The sequence below is a fragment of the Rana temporaria genome (genome assembly GCF_905171775.1).
Source record: "Rana temporaria chromosome 9 unlocalized genomic scaffold, aRanTem1.1 chr9a, whole genome shotgun sequence".
Taxonomy (NCBI): domain Eukaryota; kingdom Metazoa; phylum Chordata; class Amphibia; order Anura; family Ranidae; genus Rana; species Rana temporaria.
In genome coordinates, this window is record NW_024404477.1 from 82,441 (window position 1) to 100,070 (window position 17,630).

Genomic DNA, 17,630 nt, shown 5'->3' on the forward strand with positions numbered 1-17,630 from the left:
ACAGGGAAGCTGGTCAGAGTTGATGGGAAGATGGATGGAGACAAATACAGGACAATCTTAGAAGAAAACCTGTTAGAGTCTGCAAAAGACTTGAGACCGGGGGGGGGGGGGGGAGGGGGCGGAGGTTCCCCTTCCAGCAGGACAACGCCCCTAAAGTACAGCCAGAGCTCCAATGGAATGGTTTAGATCAAAGCCTATTCATGTGTTAGAATGGCCCAGTCACAGTCCAGACCTAAATCCCATTGAGAATCTGTGGCAAGACTTGGCTCTCCATCCAATCTGACAGAGCTTGGGATATTTTACAGAGAAGAAGAATGGGCAGAAATGTCCCTCTCAGCTGTGCCTCCGGGGGGCGCCATACAGATGCCCCTCCCCCCAAACTTTTCACAGATTTATTTGTATCATTTTCCTTCCACTTCACAATTGTGTGACACTTTGTGTTGGTCTATCACATAAAATCCCCAAAAAATACATTCATGTTTTTGGGTGTAACATGACAAAATGTGGAACATTTCAAGGGGTATGAATACTTTTTCAAGGCACTGTACATGGACCCCGCGCACCCCCATGCCACCATCCAGATGATGGAGTTCTGGTGACTCCAGTGAAGGGTCCTGGTAATCCTCCATCATACAAAGACATTGGAAATAATTGTGATCTTCCAGCCTTGTGGTGACAGTTTGGTGAAGACCCTTATCCCTACGGGAGACCTTTAGGATTAGGTCTTTTATTCCCACAGTTGTTCAGTAGGTCTGAGATCATGGAGGAAATTGAGTGTCCTGAACAAAGCCCTGATCTCAAACCTACTTTCAGAAAACCTTTGCTATGAAGTCTTTTCATCCAACATCAGTATCTTCTCATCCAAAGGTGTTCACTAGGTTTGAGGTCATGGAAGAAGTCAAGTGTCTTGTTCAGAGCAACACCATATTAATGGCTATGGTGTTTGGAGGAGAAGGTCTGTGGTCTCTATGGTGATCCTATAGACTTGTATGGGAGGTCTGAGGTCTCTATGGTGATCCTGTAGACTTGTATGGGAGGTCTGTGGTCTCTATGGTGATCCGATAGACTTGTATGGGAGGTCTGAGGTCTCTATGGTGATCCTATAGACTTCTATGGGAGGTCTGAGGTCTCTATGGTGATCCTATAGACTTGTATGGGAGGTCTGAGGTCTCTATGGTGATCCTATAGACTTGTATGGGAGGTCTGAGGTCTCTATAGACTTGTATGGGAGGTCTGAGGTCTCTATGGTGATCCTGTAGACTTGTATGGGAGGTCTGTGGTCTCTATGGTGATCCGATAGACTTGTATGGGAGGTCTGAGGTCTCTATGGTGATCCTGTAGACTTGTATGGGAGGTCTGTGGTCTCTATGGTGATCCGATAGACTTGTATGGGAGGTCTGAGGTCTCTATGGTGATCCTATAGACTTCTATGGGAGGTCTGAGGTCTCTATGGTGATCCTATAGACTTGTATGGGAGGTCTGAGGTCTCTATGGTGATCCTATAGACTTGTATGGGAGGTCTGAGGTCTCTATAGACTTGTATGGGAGGTCTGAGGTCTCTATGGTGATCCTATAGACTTGTATGGGAGGTCTGAGGTCTCTATGGTGATCCTGTAGACTTGTATGGGAGGTCTGAGGTCTCTATGGTGATCCTGTAGACTTGTATGGGAGGTCTGTGGTCTCTATGGTGATCCGATAGACTTGTATGGGAGGTCTGAGGTCTCTATGGTGATCCTGTAGACTTGTATGGGAGGTCTGTGGTCTCTATGGTGATCCGATAGACTTGTATGGGAGGTCTGAGGTCTCTATGGTGATCCTATAGACTTCTATGGGAGGTCTGAGGTCTCTATGGTGATCCTATAGACTTGTATGGGAGGTCTGAGGTCTCTATGGTGATCCTATAGACTTGTATGGGAGGTCTGAGGTCTCTATAGACTTGTATGGGAGGTCTGAGGTCTCTATAGACTTGTATGGGAGGTCTGAGGTCTCTATGGTGATCCTATAGACTTGTATGGGAGGTCTGACGTCTCTATAGACTTGTATGGGAGGTCTGAGGTCTCTATAGACTTGTATGGGAGGTCTGAGGTCTCTATGGTGATCCCATAGACTTGTATTGGAGGTCTGAGGTCTCTATAGACTTGTATGGGAGGTCTGAGGTCTCTATAGACTTGTATGGGAGGTCTGTGGTCTCTATGGTGATCCTATAGACTTGTATGGGAGGTCTGAGGTCTCTATGGTGATCCTATAGACTTGTATGGGAGGTCTGAGGTCTCTATGGTGATCCTATAGACTTGTACGGGAGGTCTGAGGTCTCTATGGTGATCCTATAGACTTGTATGGGAGGTCTGATGTCTCTATGGTGATCCTATAGACTTCTTTGGTAGGTCTCTATGGTGATCCTATAAACTTGCATGGGAGGTCTGAGGTCTCTATGGTGATCCTATAGACTTCTATGGGAGATCTGAGGTCTCTATGGTGATCCTATAGACTTGTATGGGAGGTCTGAGGTCTCTATGGTGATCCTATAGACTTGTATGGGAGGTCTGAGGTCTCTATGGTGATCCTATAGACTTGTATGGGAGGTCTGAGGTCTCTATGGTGATCCTATAGACTTGTATGGGAGGTCTGAGGTTTCTATGGTGATCCTATAGACTTGTATGGGAGGTCTGAGGTCTCTATAGACTTGTATGGGAGGTCTGAGGTCTCTATGGTGATCCTATAGACTTGTATGGGAGGTCTGAGGTCTCTATGGTGATCCTATAGACTTGTATGGGAGGTCTGAGGTCTCTATGGTGATCCTATAGACTTGTATGGAGGTCTGAGGTCTCTATGGTGATCCTATAGACTTGTATGGGAGGTCTGAGGTCTCTATGGTGATCCTATAGACTTGTATGGAGGTCTGAGGTCTCTATGGTGATCCTATAGACTTCTATGGGAGGTCTGAGGTCTCTATGGTGATCCTATAGACTTGTATGGGAGGTCTGAGGTCTCTATGGTGATCCTATAGACTTGTATGGAGGTCTGAGGTCTCTATGGTGATCCTATAGACTTGTATGGGAGGTCTGAGGTCTCTATGGTGATCCTATAGACTTGCATGGGAGGTCTGAGGTCTCTATGGTGATCCTATAGACTTGTATGGGAGGTCTGAGGTCTCTATAGACTTGTATGGGAGGTCTGAGGTCTCTATGGTGATTCTATAGACTTGTATGGGAGGTCTGAGGTCTCTATGGTGATCCTATAGACTTGTATGGGAGGTCTGAGGTCTCTATGGTGATCCTATAGACTTGCATGGGAGGTCTGAGGTCTCTATGGTGATCCTATAGACTTCACTTTGTGGTGAAGGGAGAAAAAGTCCCTCAGAAACGGTCCAATCACAATTCTGGGAATTGGTGACGTCACTATGCCGGGTAACATCTCCTCCGCACTGATAGGCTGACCAATGAGAATCGCTGTGAGGTGAGCGGGCAGCCAATGGGCGCTCAGCATGCGGGTGGGGGAAGGAAGCGCCAATTTAATGCGTCTCTCTCTCTCTCGCTCTTCCCGGACAAGATGGCGGCTGCGGCTTTGTTTGTGCTGAGCGCCGTGTGAGGGGAGAGGGGGAGGAGCCTGAGCCGGAGGGAGTCTCACTTCTCTTCCTGCCCGGGAATGGAAGGAGGTCGGTGAGAGGAAGGCCGGAGCGGAGTGCCGGGGCCGGGGAGCGACATGACAGCAGAGCCCAAGAGGTAGGCCGCACCGCCATACCGGGGCCCCGGGGGGAGGAGGAGGAGCTACGGGACTGAGGGCCCCAGAGTGGCGGAGAGATAGAAGAGGGGAACCTGGGGCCCTATGGGGGGAGGAGCTAAGAGTGTAGGCCTCAGGAGCCCCACTGAGGGTGGAGCCAGAGCACAGGAGGCCTTGGGGTCCCTATTGTGGGCGGAGCTTCCCACCTGATCCCCCCCCAAAGGGGCCCCAAAGATGGAAACCGCCAGAGGGGCCCCAAAGATGGAAACCGCCAGAGGGGCCCCAAAGATGGAAACCGCCAGAGGGGCCCCAAAGATGGAAACCGCCAGAGGGGCCCCGTATTGTACACCCTCCAGTCACCCCCCCGGGACCGACCTGTGAGGGGTGACCCCGTATTGTACCCCTACACCCTCCTGTGACCCCCCCCCGGACCGGAATGTGAAGGGTGACCCCGTATTGTACCCCTACACCATCCTGTGACCCCGTATTGTACCCCCTAGACCCTCCAGTCACACCCCCCCCCCCCCCAGGACCGGAATGTGAGGGGTGACCCCGTATTGTACCCCTACACCATCCTGTGACCCCCCCCCCCCCCCCGGGACTGACCTGTGAGGGGTGACCCCGTATTGTACCCCCTAGACCCCCCCGTAACCGTAATGTGAGGGGTGACCCCGTATTGTACCCCTACACCCTCCTGTGACCCCCCCCGGACCGACCTGTGAGGGGTGACCCCGTATTGTACCCCTACACCCTCCTGTGACCCCCCCCCGGACCGACCTGTGAGGGGTGACCCCGTATTGTACCCCTACACCCTCCTGTGACCCCCTGGGACTGACCTGTGAGGGGTGACCCCGTATTGTACCCCTACACCCTCCTGTGACCCCCCCCCGGACCGACCTGTGAGGGGTGACCCCGTATTGTACCCCTACACCCTCCTGTGACCCCCCCGGACCGACCTGTGAGGGGTGACCCCGTATTGTACCCCTACACCCTCCTGTGACCCCCTGGGACCGACCTGTGAGGGGTGACCCCGTATTGTACCCCTACACCCTCCTGTGACCCCCCCCCGGACCGACCTGTGAGGGGTGACCCCGTATTGTACCCCTACACCCTCCTGTGACCCCCCCCCCGGACCGACCTGTGAGGGGTGACCCCGTATTGTACCCCTACACCCTCCTGTGACCCCCCCGGACCGACCTGTGAGGGGTGACCCCGTATTGTACCCCTACACCCTCCTGTGACCCCCCCGGACCGACCTGTGAAGGGTGACCCCGTATTGTACCCCCTAGACCCCCCCCGTAACCGTAATGTGAAGGGTGACCCTGTATTGTACCCCTACACCCTCCTGTGACCCCCCTGGGACCGACCTGTGAGGGGTGACCCCGTATTGTACCCCTACACCCTCCTGTGACCCCCCCGGACCGACCTGTGAAGGGTGACCCCGTATTGTACCCCTACACCCTCCTGTGACCCCCCCCCAGGGCTGACCTGTGAGGGGTGACCCCGTATTGTACCCCTACACCATCCTGTGACCCCCCCGGACCGACCTGTGAAGGGTGACCCCGTATTGTACCCCTACACCCTCCTGTGACCCCCTGGGACCGACCTGTGAGGGGTGACCCCGTATTGTACCCCTACACCATCCTGTGACCCCCCCTGGGACCGACCTGTGAAGGGTGACCCCGTATTGTACCCCTACACCATCCTGTGACCCCCCCGGACCGGCCTGTGAAGGGTGACCCCGTATTGTACCCCTACACCATCCTGTGACCCCCCTGGGACCGGCCTGTGAAGGGTGACCCCGTATTGTACCCCTACACCCTCCGGGAACCCCCCCCGGACCGACCTGTGAGGGGTGACCCCGTATTGTACCCCTACACCATCCTGTGACCCCCCTGGGACCGGCCTGTGAAGGGTGACCCCGTATTGTACCCCTACACCCTCCTGTGACCCCCCCGGACCGACCTGTGAAGGGTGACCCCGTATTGTACCCCTACACCCTCCTGTGACCCCCCCCGGACCGACCTGTGAAGGGTGACCCCGTATTGTACCCCTACACCCTCCTGTGACCCCCCTGGGACTGGCCTGTGAAGGGTGACCCCGTATTGTACCCCTACACCCTCCTGTGACCCCCCCGGACCGACCTGTGAGGGGTGACCCCGTATTGTACCCCTACACCCTCCTGTGACCCCCCCCCAGGGCTGACCTGTGAGGGGTGACCCCGTATTGTACCCCTACACCCTCCTGTGACCCCCCCGGACCGACCTGTGAAGGGTGACCCCGTATTGTACCCCTACACCCTCCTGTGACCCCCCCGGACCGACCTGTGAAGGGTGACCCCGTATTGTACCCCTACACCCTCCTGTGACCCCCCTGGGACTGGCCTGTGAAGGGTGACCCCGTATTGTACCCCTACACCCTCCTGTGACCCCCCCGGACCGACCTGTGAGGGGTGACCCCGTATTGTACCCCTACACCCTCCTGTGACCCCCCCGGACCGACCTGTGAAGGGTGACCCCGTATTGTACCCCTACACCCTCCTGTGACCCCCCTGGGACTGGCCTGTGAAGGGTGACCCCGTATTGTACCCCTACACCCTCCTGTGACCCCCCCCGGACCGACCTGTGAGGGGTGACCCCGTATTGTACCCCTACACCCTCCTGTGACCCCCCCCGGACCGACCTGTGAGGGGTGACCCCGTATTGTACCCCTACACCCTCCTGTGACCCCCCGGGACCGGCCTGTGAAGGGTGACCCCGTATTGTACCCCTACACCCTCCTGTGACCCCCCGGGACCGGCCTGTGAAGGGTGACCCCGTATTGTACCCCTACACCCTCCTGTGACCCCCCCTGGGACCGACCTGTGAAGGGTGACCCCGTATTGTACCCCTACACCCTCCTGTGACCCCCCCGGACCGACCTGTGAGGGGTGACCCCGTATTGTACCCCTACACCCTCCTGTGACCCCCCCGGACCGACCTGTGAGGGGTGACCCCGTATTGTACCCCTACACCCTCCTGTGACCCCCCGGGACCGGCCTGTGAAGGGTGACCCCGTATTGTACCCCTACACCCTCCTGTGACCCCCCGGGACCGGCCTGTGAAGGGTGACCCCGTATTGTACCCCTACACCCTCCTGTGACCCCCCCTGGGACCGACCTGTGAAGGGTGACCCCGTATTGTACCCCTACACCCTCCTGTGACCCCCCCTGGGACCGACCTGTGAAGGGTGACCCCGTATTGTACCCCTACACCCTCCGGGAACCCCCCCCGGACCGACCTGTGAGGGGTGACCCCGTATTGTACCCCTACACCATCCTGTGACCCCCCTGGGACCGGCCTGTGAAGGGTGACCCCGTATTGTACCCCTACACCCTCCTGTGACCCCCCAGGGCTGACCTGTGAGGGGTGACCCCGTATTGTACCCCTACACCATCCTGTGACCCCCCCCGGACCGGCCTGTGAAGGGTGACCCCGTATTGTACCCCTACACCCTCCGGGAACCCCCCCCGGACCGACCTGTGAGGGGTGACCCCGTATTGTACCCCTACACCATCCTGTGACCCCCCTGGGACCGGCCTGTGAAGGGTGACCCCGTATTGTACCCCTACACCCTCCTGTGACCCCCCCGGACCGACCTGTGAAGGGTGACCCCGTATTGTACCCCTACACCCTCCTGTGACCCCCCGGGACCGACCTGTGAAGGGTGACCCCGTATTGTACCCCTACACCATCCTGTGACCCCCCCGGACCGACCTGTGAAGGGTGACCCCGTATTGTACCCCTACACCATCCTGTGACCCCCCCCGGACCGACCTGTGAGGGGTGACCCCGTATTGTACCCCTACACCCTCCTGTGACCCCCCTGGGACCGGCCTGTGAAGGGTGACCCCGTATTGTACCCCTACACCCTCCTGTGACCCCCCCGGACCGACCTGTGAGGGGTGACCCCGTATTGTACCCCTACACCCTCCTGTGACCCCCCCGGACCGACCTGTGAGGGGTGACCCCGTATTGTACCCCTACACCCTCCTGTGACCCCCCGGGACCGACCTGTGAGGGGTGACCCCGTATTGTACCCCTACACTGACCCTACTACAGGGATCTCCAGCGTCCGGGTTTCATTGGCCGCTCCGCACCATTCTGATTGGTTTGTATTTTCTGAATAAATGCAAAATGCTCTCTGATTGGATGAGATGTATTGTGTGACATCACTACTCCTCCTGTCATCCAATCAGAGAGCAGATTCCCTCAGAGCGCTAAGCGTGCGCTAAATGTCCGTCCCGATCAGCCGCCCTCCTGTGCTGCTCAGCGAGTCACTAGAGTCTGTGTAGTAGTGGTGGTGTAGCTGTGTAGCGATTGTGGAGTAATAGTAGTAGTGGTGGTGGTGTAGTAGCTGTGTGGTGGTGTAGTAGCTGTGTAGCGATTGTGGAGTAATAGTAGTAGTGGTGGTGGTGTAGTAGCTGTGTAGTGGCGTAGTAGCTGTGTAGCGATTGTGGAGTAATAGTAGTAGTGGTGGTGGTGTAGTAGCTGTGTGGTGGTGTAGTAGCTGTGTGGTGGTGTAGTAGCTGTGTGGTGGTGTAGTAGCTGTGTGGCGGTGTAGTAGTGATTATATATTTGGGTACAAGCTGTAACACAAATAACCAGACGTGGAATTCCTCTTCTCTCCGGTGATTGTTTGGATTGTAATTCTGTGATTCCATCGAGTGCCGAATCTTTTCTGGAATCCTTCATATTTTGAGGAGGATCTCGGCTTCTAAATATGAGTGACCCCCCCCCGTCATGTTTCCTCTCTGTACCCGGGCCTAGGAGGTCCCTCCCTCCCTGTGTCCGGGCCTAGGAAGTCCCCCCCCCCCCCCGTGTGTCCGGGCCTAGGAGGTCCCTCCCTCCCTCCCTGTGTCCGGGTCTAGGGGGTCCCTCCCTCCCTGTGTGTCCGGGCCTAGGAGGTCCCTCCCTCCCTGTGTCCGGGCCTAGGAAGTCCCCCCCCCCCCCCGTGTGTCCGGGCCTAGGAGGTCCCTCCCTCCCTCCCTGTGTCCGGGTCTAGGAGGTCCCTCCCTCCCTGTGTGTCCGGGCCTAGGAGGTCCCTCCCTCCCTGTGTCCGGGCCTAGGAGGTCCCTCCCTCCCTGTGTCCGGGCCTAGGAGGTCCCTCCCTCCCTGTGTCCAGGCCTAGGAGGTCCCTCCCTCCCTGTGTCCGGGCCTAGGAGGTCCCTCCCTCCCTGTGTCCGGGCCTAGGAGGTCCCTCCCTCCCTGTGTCCGGGCCTAGGAGGTCCCTCCCCTCCCTGTGTCCGGGCCTAGGAGGTCCCTCCCTCCCTGTGTCCGGGCCTAGGAGGTCCCCCCCCCCCCGTGTGTCCGGGCCTAGGAGGTCCCTCCCTCCCTCCCTGTGTCCGGGTCTAGGAGGTCCCTCCCTCCCTGTGTGTCCGGGCCTAGGAGGTCCCTCCCTCCCTGTGTGTCCGGGCCTAGGAAGTCCCCCCCCCCCGTGTGTCCGGGCCTAGGAGGTCCCTCCCTCCCTGTGTGTCCGGGCCTAGGAGGTCCCTCCCTCCCTGTGTCCGGGCCTAGGAGGTCCCTCCCTCCCTGTGTCCAGGCCTAGGAGGTCCCTCCCTCCCTGTGTCCGGGCCTAGGAGGTCCCTCCCTCCCTGTGTCCGGGCCTAGGAGGTCCCTCCCTCCCTGTGTCCGGGCCTAGGAGGTCCCTCCCCTCCCTGTGTCCGGGCCTAGGAGGTCCCTCCCTCCCTGTGTCCGGGCCTAGGAGGTCCCTCCCTCCCTGTGTGTCCGGGCCTAGGAGGTCCCTCCCTCCCTGTGTGTCCGGGCCTAGGAGGTCCCTCCCTCCCTGTGTGTCCGGGCCTAGGAGGTCCCTCCCTCCCTGTGTGTCCGGGCCTAGGAGGTCCCTCCCTCCCTGTGTGTCCGGGCCTAGGAGGTCCCTCCCTCCCTGTGTGTCCGGGCCTAGGAGGTCCCTCCCTCCCTGTGTGTCCGGGCCTAGGAGGTCCCTCCCTCCCTGTGTGTCCGGGCCTAGGAGGTCCCTCCCTCCCTGTGTGTCCGGGCCTAGGAGGTCCCTCCCTCCCTGTGTGTCCGGGCCTAGGAGGTCCCTCCCTCCCTGTGTGTCCGGGCCTAGGAGGTCTCTCCCTCCCTGTGTGTCCGGGCCTAGGAGGTCCCTCCCTCCCTGTGTGTCCGGGCCTAGGAGGTCCCTCCCTCCCTGTGTGTCCGGGCCTAGGAGGTCCCTCCCTCCCTGTGTGTCCGGGCCTAGGAGGTCCCTCCCTCCCTGTGTGTCCGGGCCTAGGAGGTCCCTCCCTCCCTGTGTGTCCGGGCCTAGGAGGTCCCTCCATCCCTGTGTCCGGGCCTAGGAGGTCCCTCCCTCCCTGTGTGTCCGGGCCTAGGAAGTCCCCCCCCCCGTGTGTCCGGGCCTAGGAGGTCCCTCCCTCCGTGTGTCCGGGCCTAGGAGGTCCCTCCCTCCGTGTGTCCGGGCCTAGGAGGTCCCTCCCTCCCTGTGTGTCCGGGCCTAGGAGGTCCCTCCCTCCCTGTGTGTCCGGGCCTAGGAGGTCCCTCCCTCCCTGTGTGTCCGGGCCTAGGAGGTCCCTCCCTCCCTGTGTGTCCGGGCCTAGGAGGTCCCTCCCTCCCTGTGTGTCCGGGCCTAGGAGGTCCCTCCCTCCCTGTGTGTCCGGGCCTAGGAGGTCCCTCCCTCCCTGTGTCCGGGCCTAGGAGGTCCCTCCCTCCCTGTGTCCGGGCCTAGGAGGTCCCTCCCTCCCTGTGTCCGGGCCTAGGAGGTCCCTCCCTCCCTGTGTCCGGGCCTGGGAGGTCCCTCCCTCCCTGTGTCCGGGCCTAGGAGGTCCCTCCCTCCCTGTGTCCGGGCCTAGGAGGTCCCTCCCTCCCTGTGTCCGGGCCTAGGAGGTCCCTCCCTCCCTGTGTCCGGGCCTAGGAGGTCCCTCCCTCCCTGTGTCTGGGCCTAGGAGGTCCCTCCCTCCCTGTGTGTCCGGGCCTAGGAGGTCCCTCCCTCCCTGTGTGTCCGGGCCTAGGAGGTCCCTCCCTCCCTGTGTCTGGGCCTAGGAGGTCCCTCCCTCCCTGTGTCCGGGCCTAGGAGGTCCCTCCCTCCGTGTGTCCGGGCCTAGGAGGTCCCTCCCTCCCTGTGTGTCCGGGCCTAGGAGGTCCCTCCCTCCCTGTGTGTCCGGGCCTAGGAGGTCCCTCCCTCCCTGTGTCCGGGCCTAGGAGGTCCCTCCCTCCCTGTGTGTCCGGGCCTAGGAGGTCCCTCCCTCCCTGTGTGTCCGGGCCTAGGAGGTCCCTCCCTCCCTGTGTGTCCGGGCCTAGGAGGTCCCTCCCTCCCTGTGTCCGGGCCTAGGAGGTCCCCCCCTCCCTGTGTCCGGGCCTAGGAGGTCCCTCCCTCCCTGTGTCCGGGCCTAGGAGGTCCCTCCCTCCCTGTGTCCGGGCCTAGGAGGTCCCTCCCTCCCTGTGTCCGGGCCTAGGAGGTCCCTCCCTCCCTGTGTCCGGGCCTAGGAGGTCCCTCCCTCCCTGTGTCCGGGCCTAGGAGGTCCCTCCCTCCCTGTGTCCGGGCCTAGGAGGTCCCTCCCTCCCTGTGTCTGGGCCTAGGAGGTCCCTCCCTCCCTGTGTGTCCGGGCCTAGGAGGTCCCTCCCTCCCTGTGTGTCCGGGCCTAGGAGGTCCCTCCCTCCCTGTGTGAATGTGATGGAGGGAGGTCTGATTGAGGGGGGAGGTCTGGTGAGGTCACATTGTATCCATGGTAACGCATCTCGCACTCGGATGATGATACTTTGTAGCGATTGTGTAGAAGTGATCTTTGGTTTAGCGATTTGTTTCCGCTGTGGATTGTATAATATGGGGGGGGGGGGGGACCCCTCCCCCTCCCCCACTTTATCCAAAATGATGATTATTTTTTCCGTTTGTAGATCTATGTGTATATGTTATGTGCGGGGGATATCCGTCTTTGTGTGTCCTATGCAAATAAGACACCGCCCCCTTGTGGTGGATCCTCCCACACTGAGGGCGGGGTCACACGTTGTGTTTCTCCCCATAGAAGATCTGGGTGGGGGGGGGACTCCGCTGGGGACTCCGCCCTCCGGAACACGGATAGATGATATCACACCGATCATCTACAGTGATATGAATGAAATGTCACATTGTTCACTTCAAATAAAGTTTATTAAAAGATCTATGTTGTGATAAAATTCAGATGACACGCCCCCTGCCATGCTGCCCCAAACCGTGGGGGGGGGAGGAGCACTCCCGCCTATAGGCTGCAGCACTGATCGGGGGGGGGGGGCACTCCCGGCTATAGGCTGCAGCACTGATCGGGGGGGAGGAGCACTCCCGGGTATAGGCTGCAGCACTGATCGGGGGGAGGAGCACTCCCGGCTATAGGCTGCAGCACTGATCGGGGGGGAGGAGCACTCCCGGCTATAGGCTGCAGCACTGATCGGGGGGGAGGAGCACTCCCGGCTATAGGCTGCAGCACTGATCGGGGGGAAGGAGCACTCCCGGCTATAGGCTGCAGCACTGATCGGGGGGGGAGGAGCACTCCTGGCTATAGGCCATTGCAGTGCTGGGGGGGAGGAGCACTCCCGGCTATAGGCTGCAGCACTGATCGGGGGGGAGGAGCACTCCTGGCTATAGGCTGCAGCACTGATCGGGGGGGAGGAGCACTCCCGGTTATAGGCTGCAGCACTGATCGGGGGGGAGGAGCACTCCCGGCTATAGGCTGCAGCACTGATCGGGGGGAAGGAGCACTCCCGGTTATAGGCTGCAGCACTGATCGGGGGGGGAGGAGCACTCCCGGCTATAGGCTGCAGCACTGATCGGGGGGGAGGAGCACTCCCGGCTATAGGCTGCAGCACTGATCGGGGGGGAGGAGCACTCCCGGTTATAGGCTGCAGCACTGATCGGGGGGGAGGAGCACTCCCGGCTATAGGCTGCAGCACTGATCGGGGGGGAGGAGCACTTCTGGCTATAGGCTGCAGCACTGATCGGGGGGGAGGAGCACTCCCGGTTATAGGCTGCAGCACTGATCGGGGGGGAGGAGCACTCCCGGCTATAGGCTGCAGCACTGATCGGGGGGAAGGAGCACTCCCGGCTATAGGCTGCAGCACTGATCGGGGGGAGGAGCACTCCCGGCTATAGGCTGCAGCACTGATCGGGGGGAGGAGCACTCCCGGCTATAGGCTGCAGCACTGATCGGGGGGGGAGGAGCACTCCCGGCTATAGGCTGCAGCACTGATCGGGGGGGAGGAGCATTCCCGGCTATAGGCTGCAGCACTGATCGGGGGGAAGGAGCACTCCCGGCTATAGGCTGCAGCACTGATCGGGGGGGAGGAGCACTCCCGGCTATAGGCTGCAGCACTGATCGGGGGGGGAGGAGCACTCCTGGCTATAGGCTATTGCAGTGCTGGGGGGGAGGAGCACTCCCGGCTATAGGCTGCAGCACTGATCGGGGGGAGGAGCACTCCTGGCTATAGGCTGCAGCACTGATCGGGGGGAGGAGCACTCCCGGCTATAGGCTGCAGCACTGATCGGGGGGGAGGAGCACTCCCGGCTATAGGCTGCAGCACTGATCGGGGGGGAGGAGCACTCCCGGCTATAGGCTGCAGCACTGATCGGGGGGGGAGGAGCACTCCCGGCTATAGGCTGCAGCACTGATCGGGGGGGAGGAGCACTCCTGGCTATAGGCTGCAGCACTGATCGGGGGGGGAGGAGCACTCCCCGCTATAGGCTGCAGCACTGATCGGGGGGGAGGAGCACTCCTGGCTATAGGCTGCAGCACTGATCGGGGGGGGAGGAGCACTCCCGCCTATAGGCTGCAGCACTGATCGGGGGGAGGAGCACTCCCGGCTATAGGCTGCAGCACTGATCGGGGGGGAGGAGCACTCCCGGCTATAGGCTGCAGCACTGATCGGGGGGGGAGGAGCACTCCCGGCTATAGGCTGCAGCACTGATCGGGGGGGAGGAGCACTCCCGGCTATAGGCTGCAGCACTGATCGGGGGGGAGGAGCACTCCCGGCTATAGGCTGCAGCACTGATCGGGGGGGGGAGAGGAGCACTCCCGGCTATAGGCTGCAGCACTGATCGGGGGGGAGGAGCACTCCCGGCTATAGGCTGCAGCACTGATCGGGGGGGGCACTCCCGGCTATAGGCTGCAGCACTGATCGGGGGGGAGGAGCACTCCCGGCTATAGGCTGCAGCACTGATCGGGGGGGAGGAGCACTCCCGGCTATAGGCTGCAGCACTGATCGGGGGGGAGGAGCACTCCCGGCTATAGGCTGCAGCACTGATCGGGGGGGAGGAGCACTTCTGGCTATAGGCTGCAGCACTGATCGGGGGGGGGAGGAGCACTCCCGGCTATAGGCTGCAGCACTGATCGGGGAGGAGGAGCACTTCTGGCTATAGGCTGCAGCACTGATCGGGGGGGAGGAGCACTCCCGGCTATAGGCTGCAGCACTGATCGGGGGGGAGGAGCACTCCCGGCTATAGGCTGCAGCACTGATCGGGGGGGAGGAGCACTCCCGGCTATAGGCTGCAGCACTGATCGGGGGGGAGGAGCACTCCCGGTTATAGGCTGCAGCACTGATCGGGGGGGAGGAGCACTCCCGGCTATAGGCTGCAGCACTGATCGGGGGGGAGGAGCACTCCCCGCTATAGGCTGCAGCACTGATCGGGGGGGAGGAGCACTCCCGGCTATAGGCTGCAGCACTGATCGGGGGGGAGGAGCACTCCCGGCTATAGGCTGCAGCACTGATCGGGGGGGGGAGGAGCACTCCCGGCTATAGGCTGCAGCACTGATCGGGGGGGGAGGAGCACTCCCGGCTATAGGCTGCAGCACTGATCGGGGGGGAGGAGCACTCCCGGCTATAGGCTGCAGCACTGATCGGGGGGGGGGAGCACTCCCGGTTATAGGCTGCAGCACTGATCGGGGGGGAGGAGCACTCCCGGCTATAGGCTGCAGCACTGATCGGGGGGGGAGGAGCACTCCCGGCTATAGGCTGCAGCACTGATCGGGGGGGAGGAGCACTCCCGGCTATAGGCTGCAGCACTGATCGGGGGGGAGGAGCACTCCCGGTTATAGGCTGCAGCACTGATCGGGGGGGAGGAGCACTCCCGGCTATAGGCTGCAGCACTGATCGGGGGGGGGAGGAGCACTCCCGGCTATAGGCTGCAGCACTGATCGGGGGGGGGGGGAGCACTCCTGGCTATAGGCCATTGCAGTGCTGGGGGGGGGGGGGGTGCTATGATGGAGGTTTGGGGCAGTTTGAAGCATGGCGGCTCCTTCTCATCTCTTCTGTCATTGTGTTGGATGGTTCTGTCCCGTGTGCGCTCTCTATGTCACTGATTATTATTATCTTTGTGTACATCCATGGTTTTACATGTATGTATGTATGTGTGTGTATATGTATATAATGTGGGGGGGGGGGGTTATAGACGTTGTCGCTTGTTTACGTGCCTGGGGGGTGTATAGACTGTTTACATTGAGTGTATAGACCAGGGGTCAACAAATCCCGGGCGCCAGGTCGCCATGGCGACTAGAAATAGGGTCCTGGCGACTTGGCTTGGAAGGGGGGGCAAAAAAAAAAAAAAAACATTTTTTTTTTTTTTTTGGTGAGCTGGCACCATCTGGTGGTGAGCCGTTGGTATTACAAGTTAAGCATTACAAGTTAAAGCGGGGGTTCACCCTTAGAGGGCACTTTTCCCCCTTAGATTCCTGCTCGTTGTGTCTAGGGGAATCGGCTATTTATTTTAAAATATGTGCAGTACTTACCCGTTTTCGAGCTGCATCTTCTTCCGTCGCTTCCGGGTATGGGCTGCGGGAATGGGCGTTCCTTCTTGATTGACAGTTTTCCGAGAGGCTTCCGACGGTCGCATCCATTGCGTCACGATTTTCCGAAAGAAGCCGAACGTTGGTGCGCAGGCGCAGTATAGAGCCGCACCGACGTTCGGCTTCTTTCGGCTACGAGTGACGCGATGGATGCGACCGTCGGAAGCCTCTCGGAAGACTGTCAATCAAGAAGGAATGCCCAGTCCCGAAGACCCATACCCGGAAGCGACGGAGAGGATGCATCTCGTAAACGGGTAAGTACTGCTCATATTTTACTACAAATAGCCGATTCCCCTAGAGAAAACGAGCAGGAAGCTAAGGGGAGAAAAAATTTTTTTTTTACAAATGGGTGAACTCCCGCTTTAAACAGCAATTCTAATGTAATTTTTCACTGTTTTCACTGCCATCTTCTTCCCTCTAGCTAGAACCCCCAAACATGATATATATTTTTTATGCTAACACCCTAGAGACTAAAATGGCGATCGTTTCAATACTTTCTGTCATGCCGTATTTGCGCAGCGGTCTTGCAAGCGCACTTTTTTGGGGAAAAAATTACACTTTTTTTAATTAAAAAATAAGACAACAGTAAAATTATCCCCATTTTTTTTTATATTATGAAAGATAATGTTACGCCGAGTAAATTGATACCCAACATGTCGCGCTTCAAAATTACGTCCGCTCGTGGAATGGCGTCAAACTTTTACCCTTTAAAATCTCCATAGGCGACGTTTAAAAAAATCTACAGGTTGCATGTTCTGAGTTACAGAGGAGGTCTAGCGCTAGAATTATTGCTCTCACTCTACCAATCGCGGCGACACCTCACATGTGTGGTTTGAACACCGTTTACATATGTGGTCACTGCTCATGTATGTGTTCGCTTCTGCGCGCAAGCCCGTCGCGACGGGGCGCGTTTTCTGGCTCCTAACTTTTTTAGCTGGCTCCGAGATTCCAAGCAAATTTGTCAACCCTTGGTATAGACTGTATGGGCCAGATTCACAAAGAGATACGATGGTGGATCTCCTGATATGTCCTGATACACCGTCGTATCTCTGAGTTCTGCCGCTGCATTGCCACGAAATGAGATTTGCCATCCGATGAGATGGTCCGCCTCCATCACATCCTATTGGCTCACTCCTGTCACGTGACATATTTAAACGTCAAGTATCGACGCGAACATCAGTCTCAGCTATAGGCTATCATAGGGAGAGGATCTCCTCTCCCTATGATAGCTGAAGCTGCACGGAGCTATTTGCGTAGTGCTGCGCCTGCGCACTACTACTTTACCTGCACCCGATGCTCTACTTTCTGTTCCCTGAGCCTTAACGGGGGATGGGAAGTAGAGCTGCGGGCGCGGGGTGTAGTTAGCGCTGGCGGGAGGCACGCTGACAGCGCTATCGGGCATTGGGATCCCGATAGCGATGTGGATCTATCGCGCTCGCGGGGAGGCATGACAGCGCTATCGGGATCCCGATAGCGCTGTAGATCCCGAAGTGACATTGTAATGAAGGAGAACATTTATTAGCCTAGTAAATGTATGAGCTTCCGCTCTCGGAATCGGGCCACAGAGGCCATGTGAGCTCCGTGCAGCTTCAGCTATCACAGGGAGAGGAGATCCTATGATAGCCTATAGCTGAGACTGATGTTCGCGTCGATACTTGACGTTTAAATATGTCACGTGACAGGAGTGAGCCAATAGGATGTGATGGAGGCGGACCATCTCATCCAATGGCAAATCTCATTTCGTGGCAATGCACCGGTCGTATCTATGCGCCTGATTCATAGATATGCCTAAGATCTGACAGGCGTAACTGTTACACCATCGGATCTTAACTGCAATTTAAAAATGGCCGCTGGGGGCGTTCTCGCTGATTTACGGCGAGAATATGTAAATCAGTGAGATACGCCAATTCGCGAACGTACGCGGGTCAGACGCATTCAGTTTACGTTGTTTACATAAGTGTTTTCCCGGCGTATAGTTACCCCTGCTTCTATGAGGCGCAACCAATGTTAAGTATGGCCGTCGTTCCCGCGTCAAATTTTTTTTTTTTTTTACGTCGTTTGCGTACGTCGATTCACAAAAGCGCTGGACGCAAGTTACGCTCACGCCGAA

General features: G+C 58.6%; 1 protein-coding gene across 1 annotated transcript in view; it reads left to right on the forward strand.

The window, feature by feature from the left end:
- The first annotated feature begins 3,509 nt into the window (after positions 1 to 3,509).
- The window catches only part of ATRX (ATRX chromatin remodeler), a 104,482-nt gene continuing 90,361 nt past the window's right edge, over positions 3,510 to 17,630 (forward strand). The window contains exon 1 of the mRNA XM_040334400.1: positions 3,510 to 3,722. Within this exon, the coding sequence (XP_040190334.1) occupies positions 3,703 to 3,722 (20 nt within the window). The 5' untranslated portion in view covers positions 3,510 to 3,702. The remainder of the gene's footprint in view (positions 3,723 to 17,630) is intronic.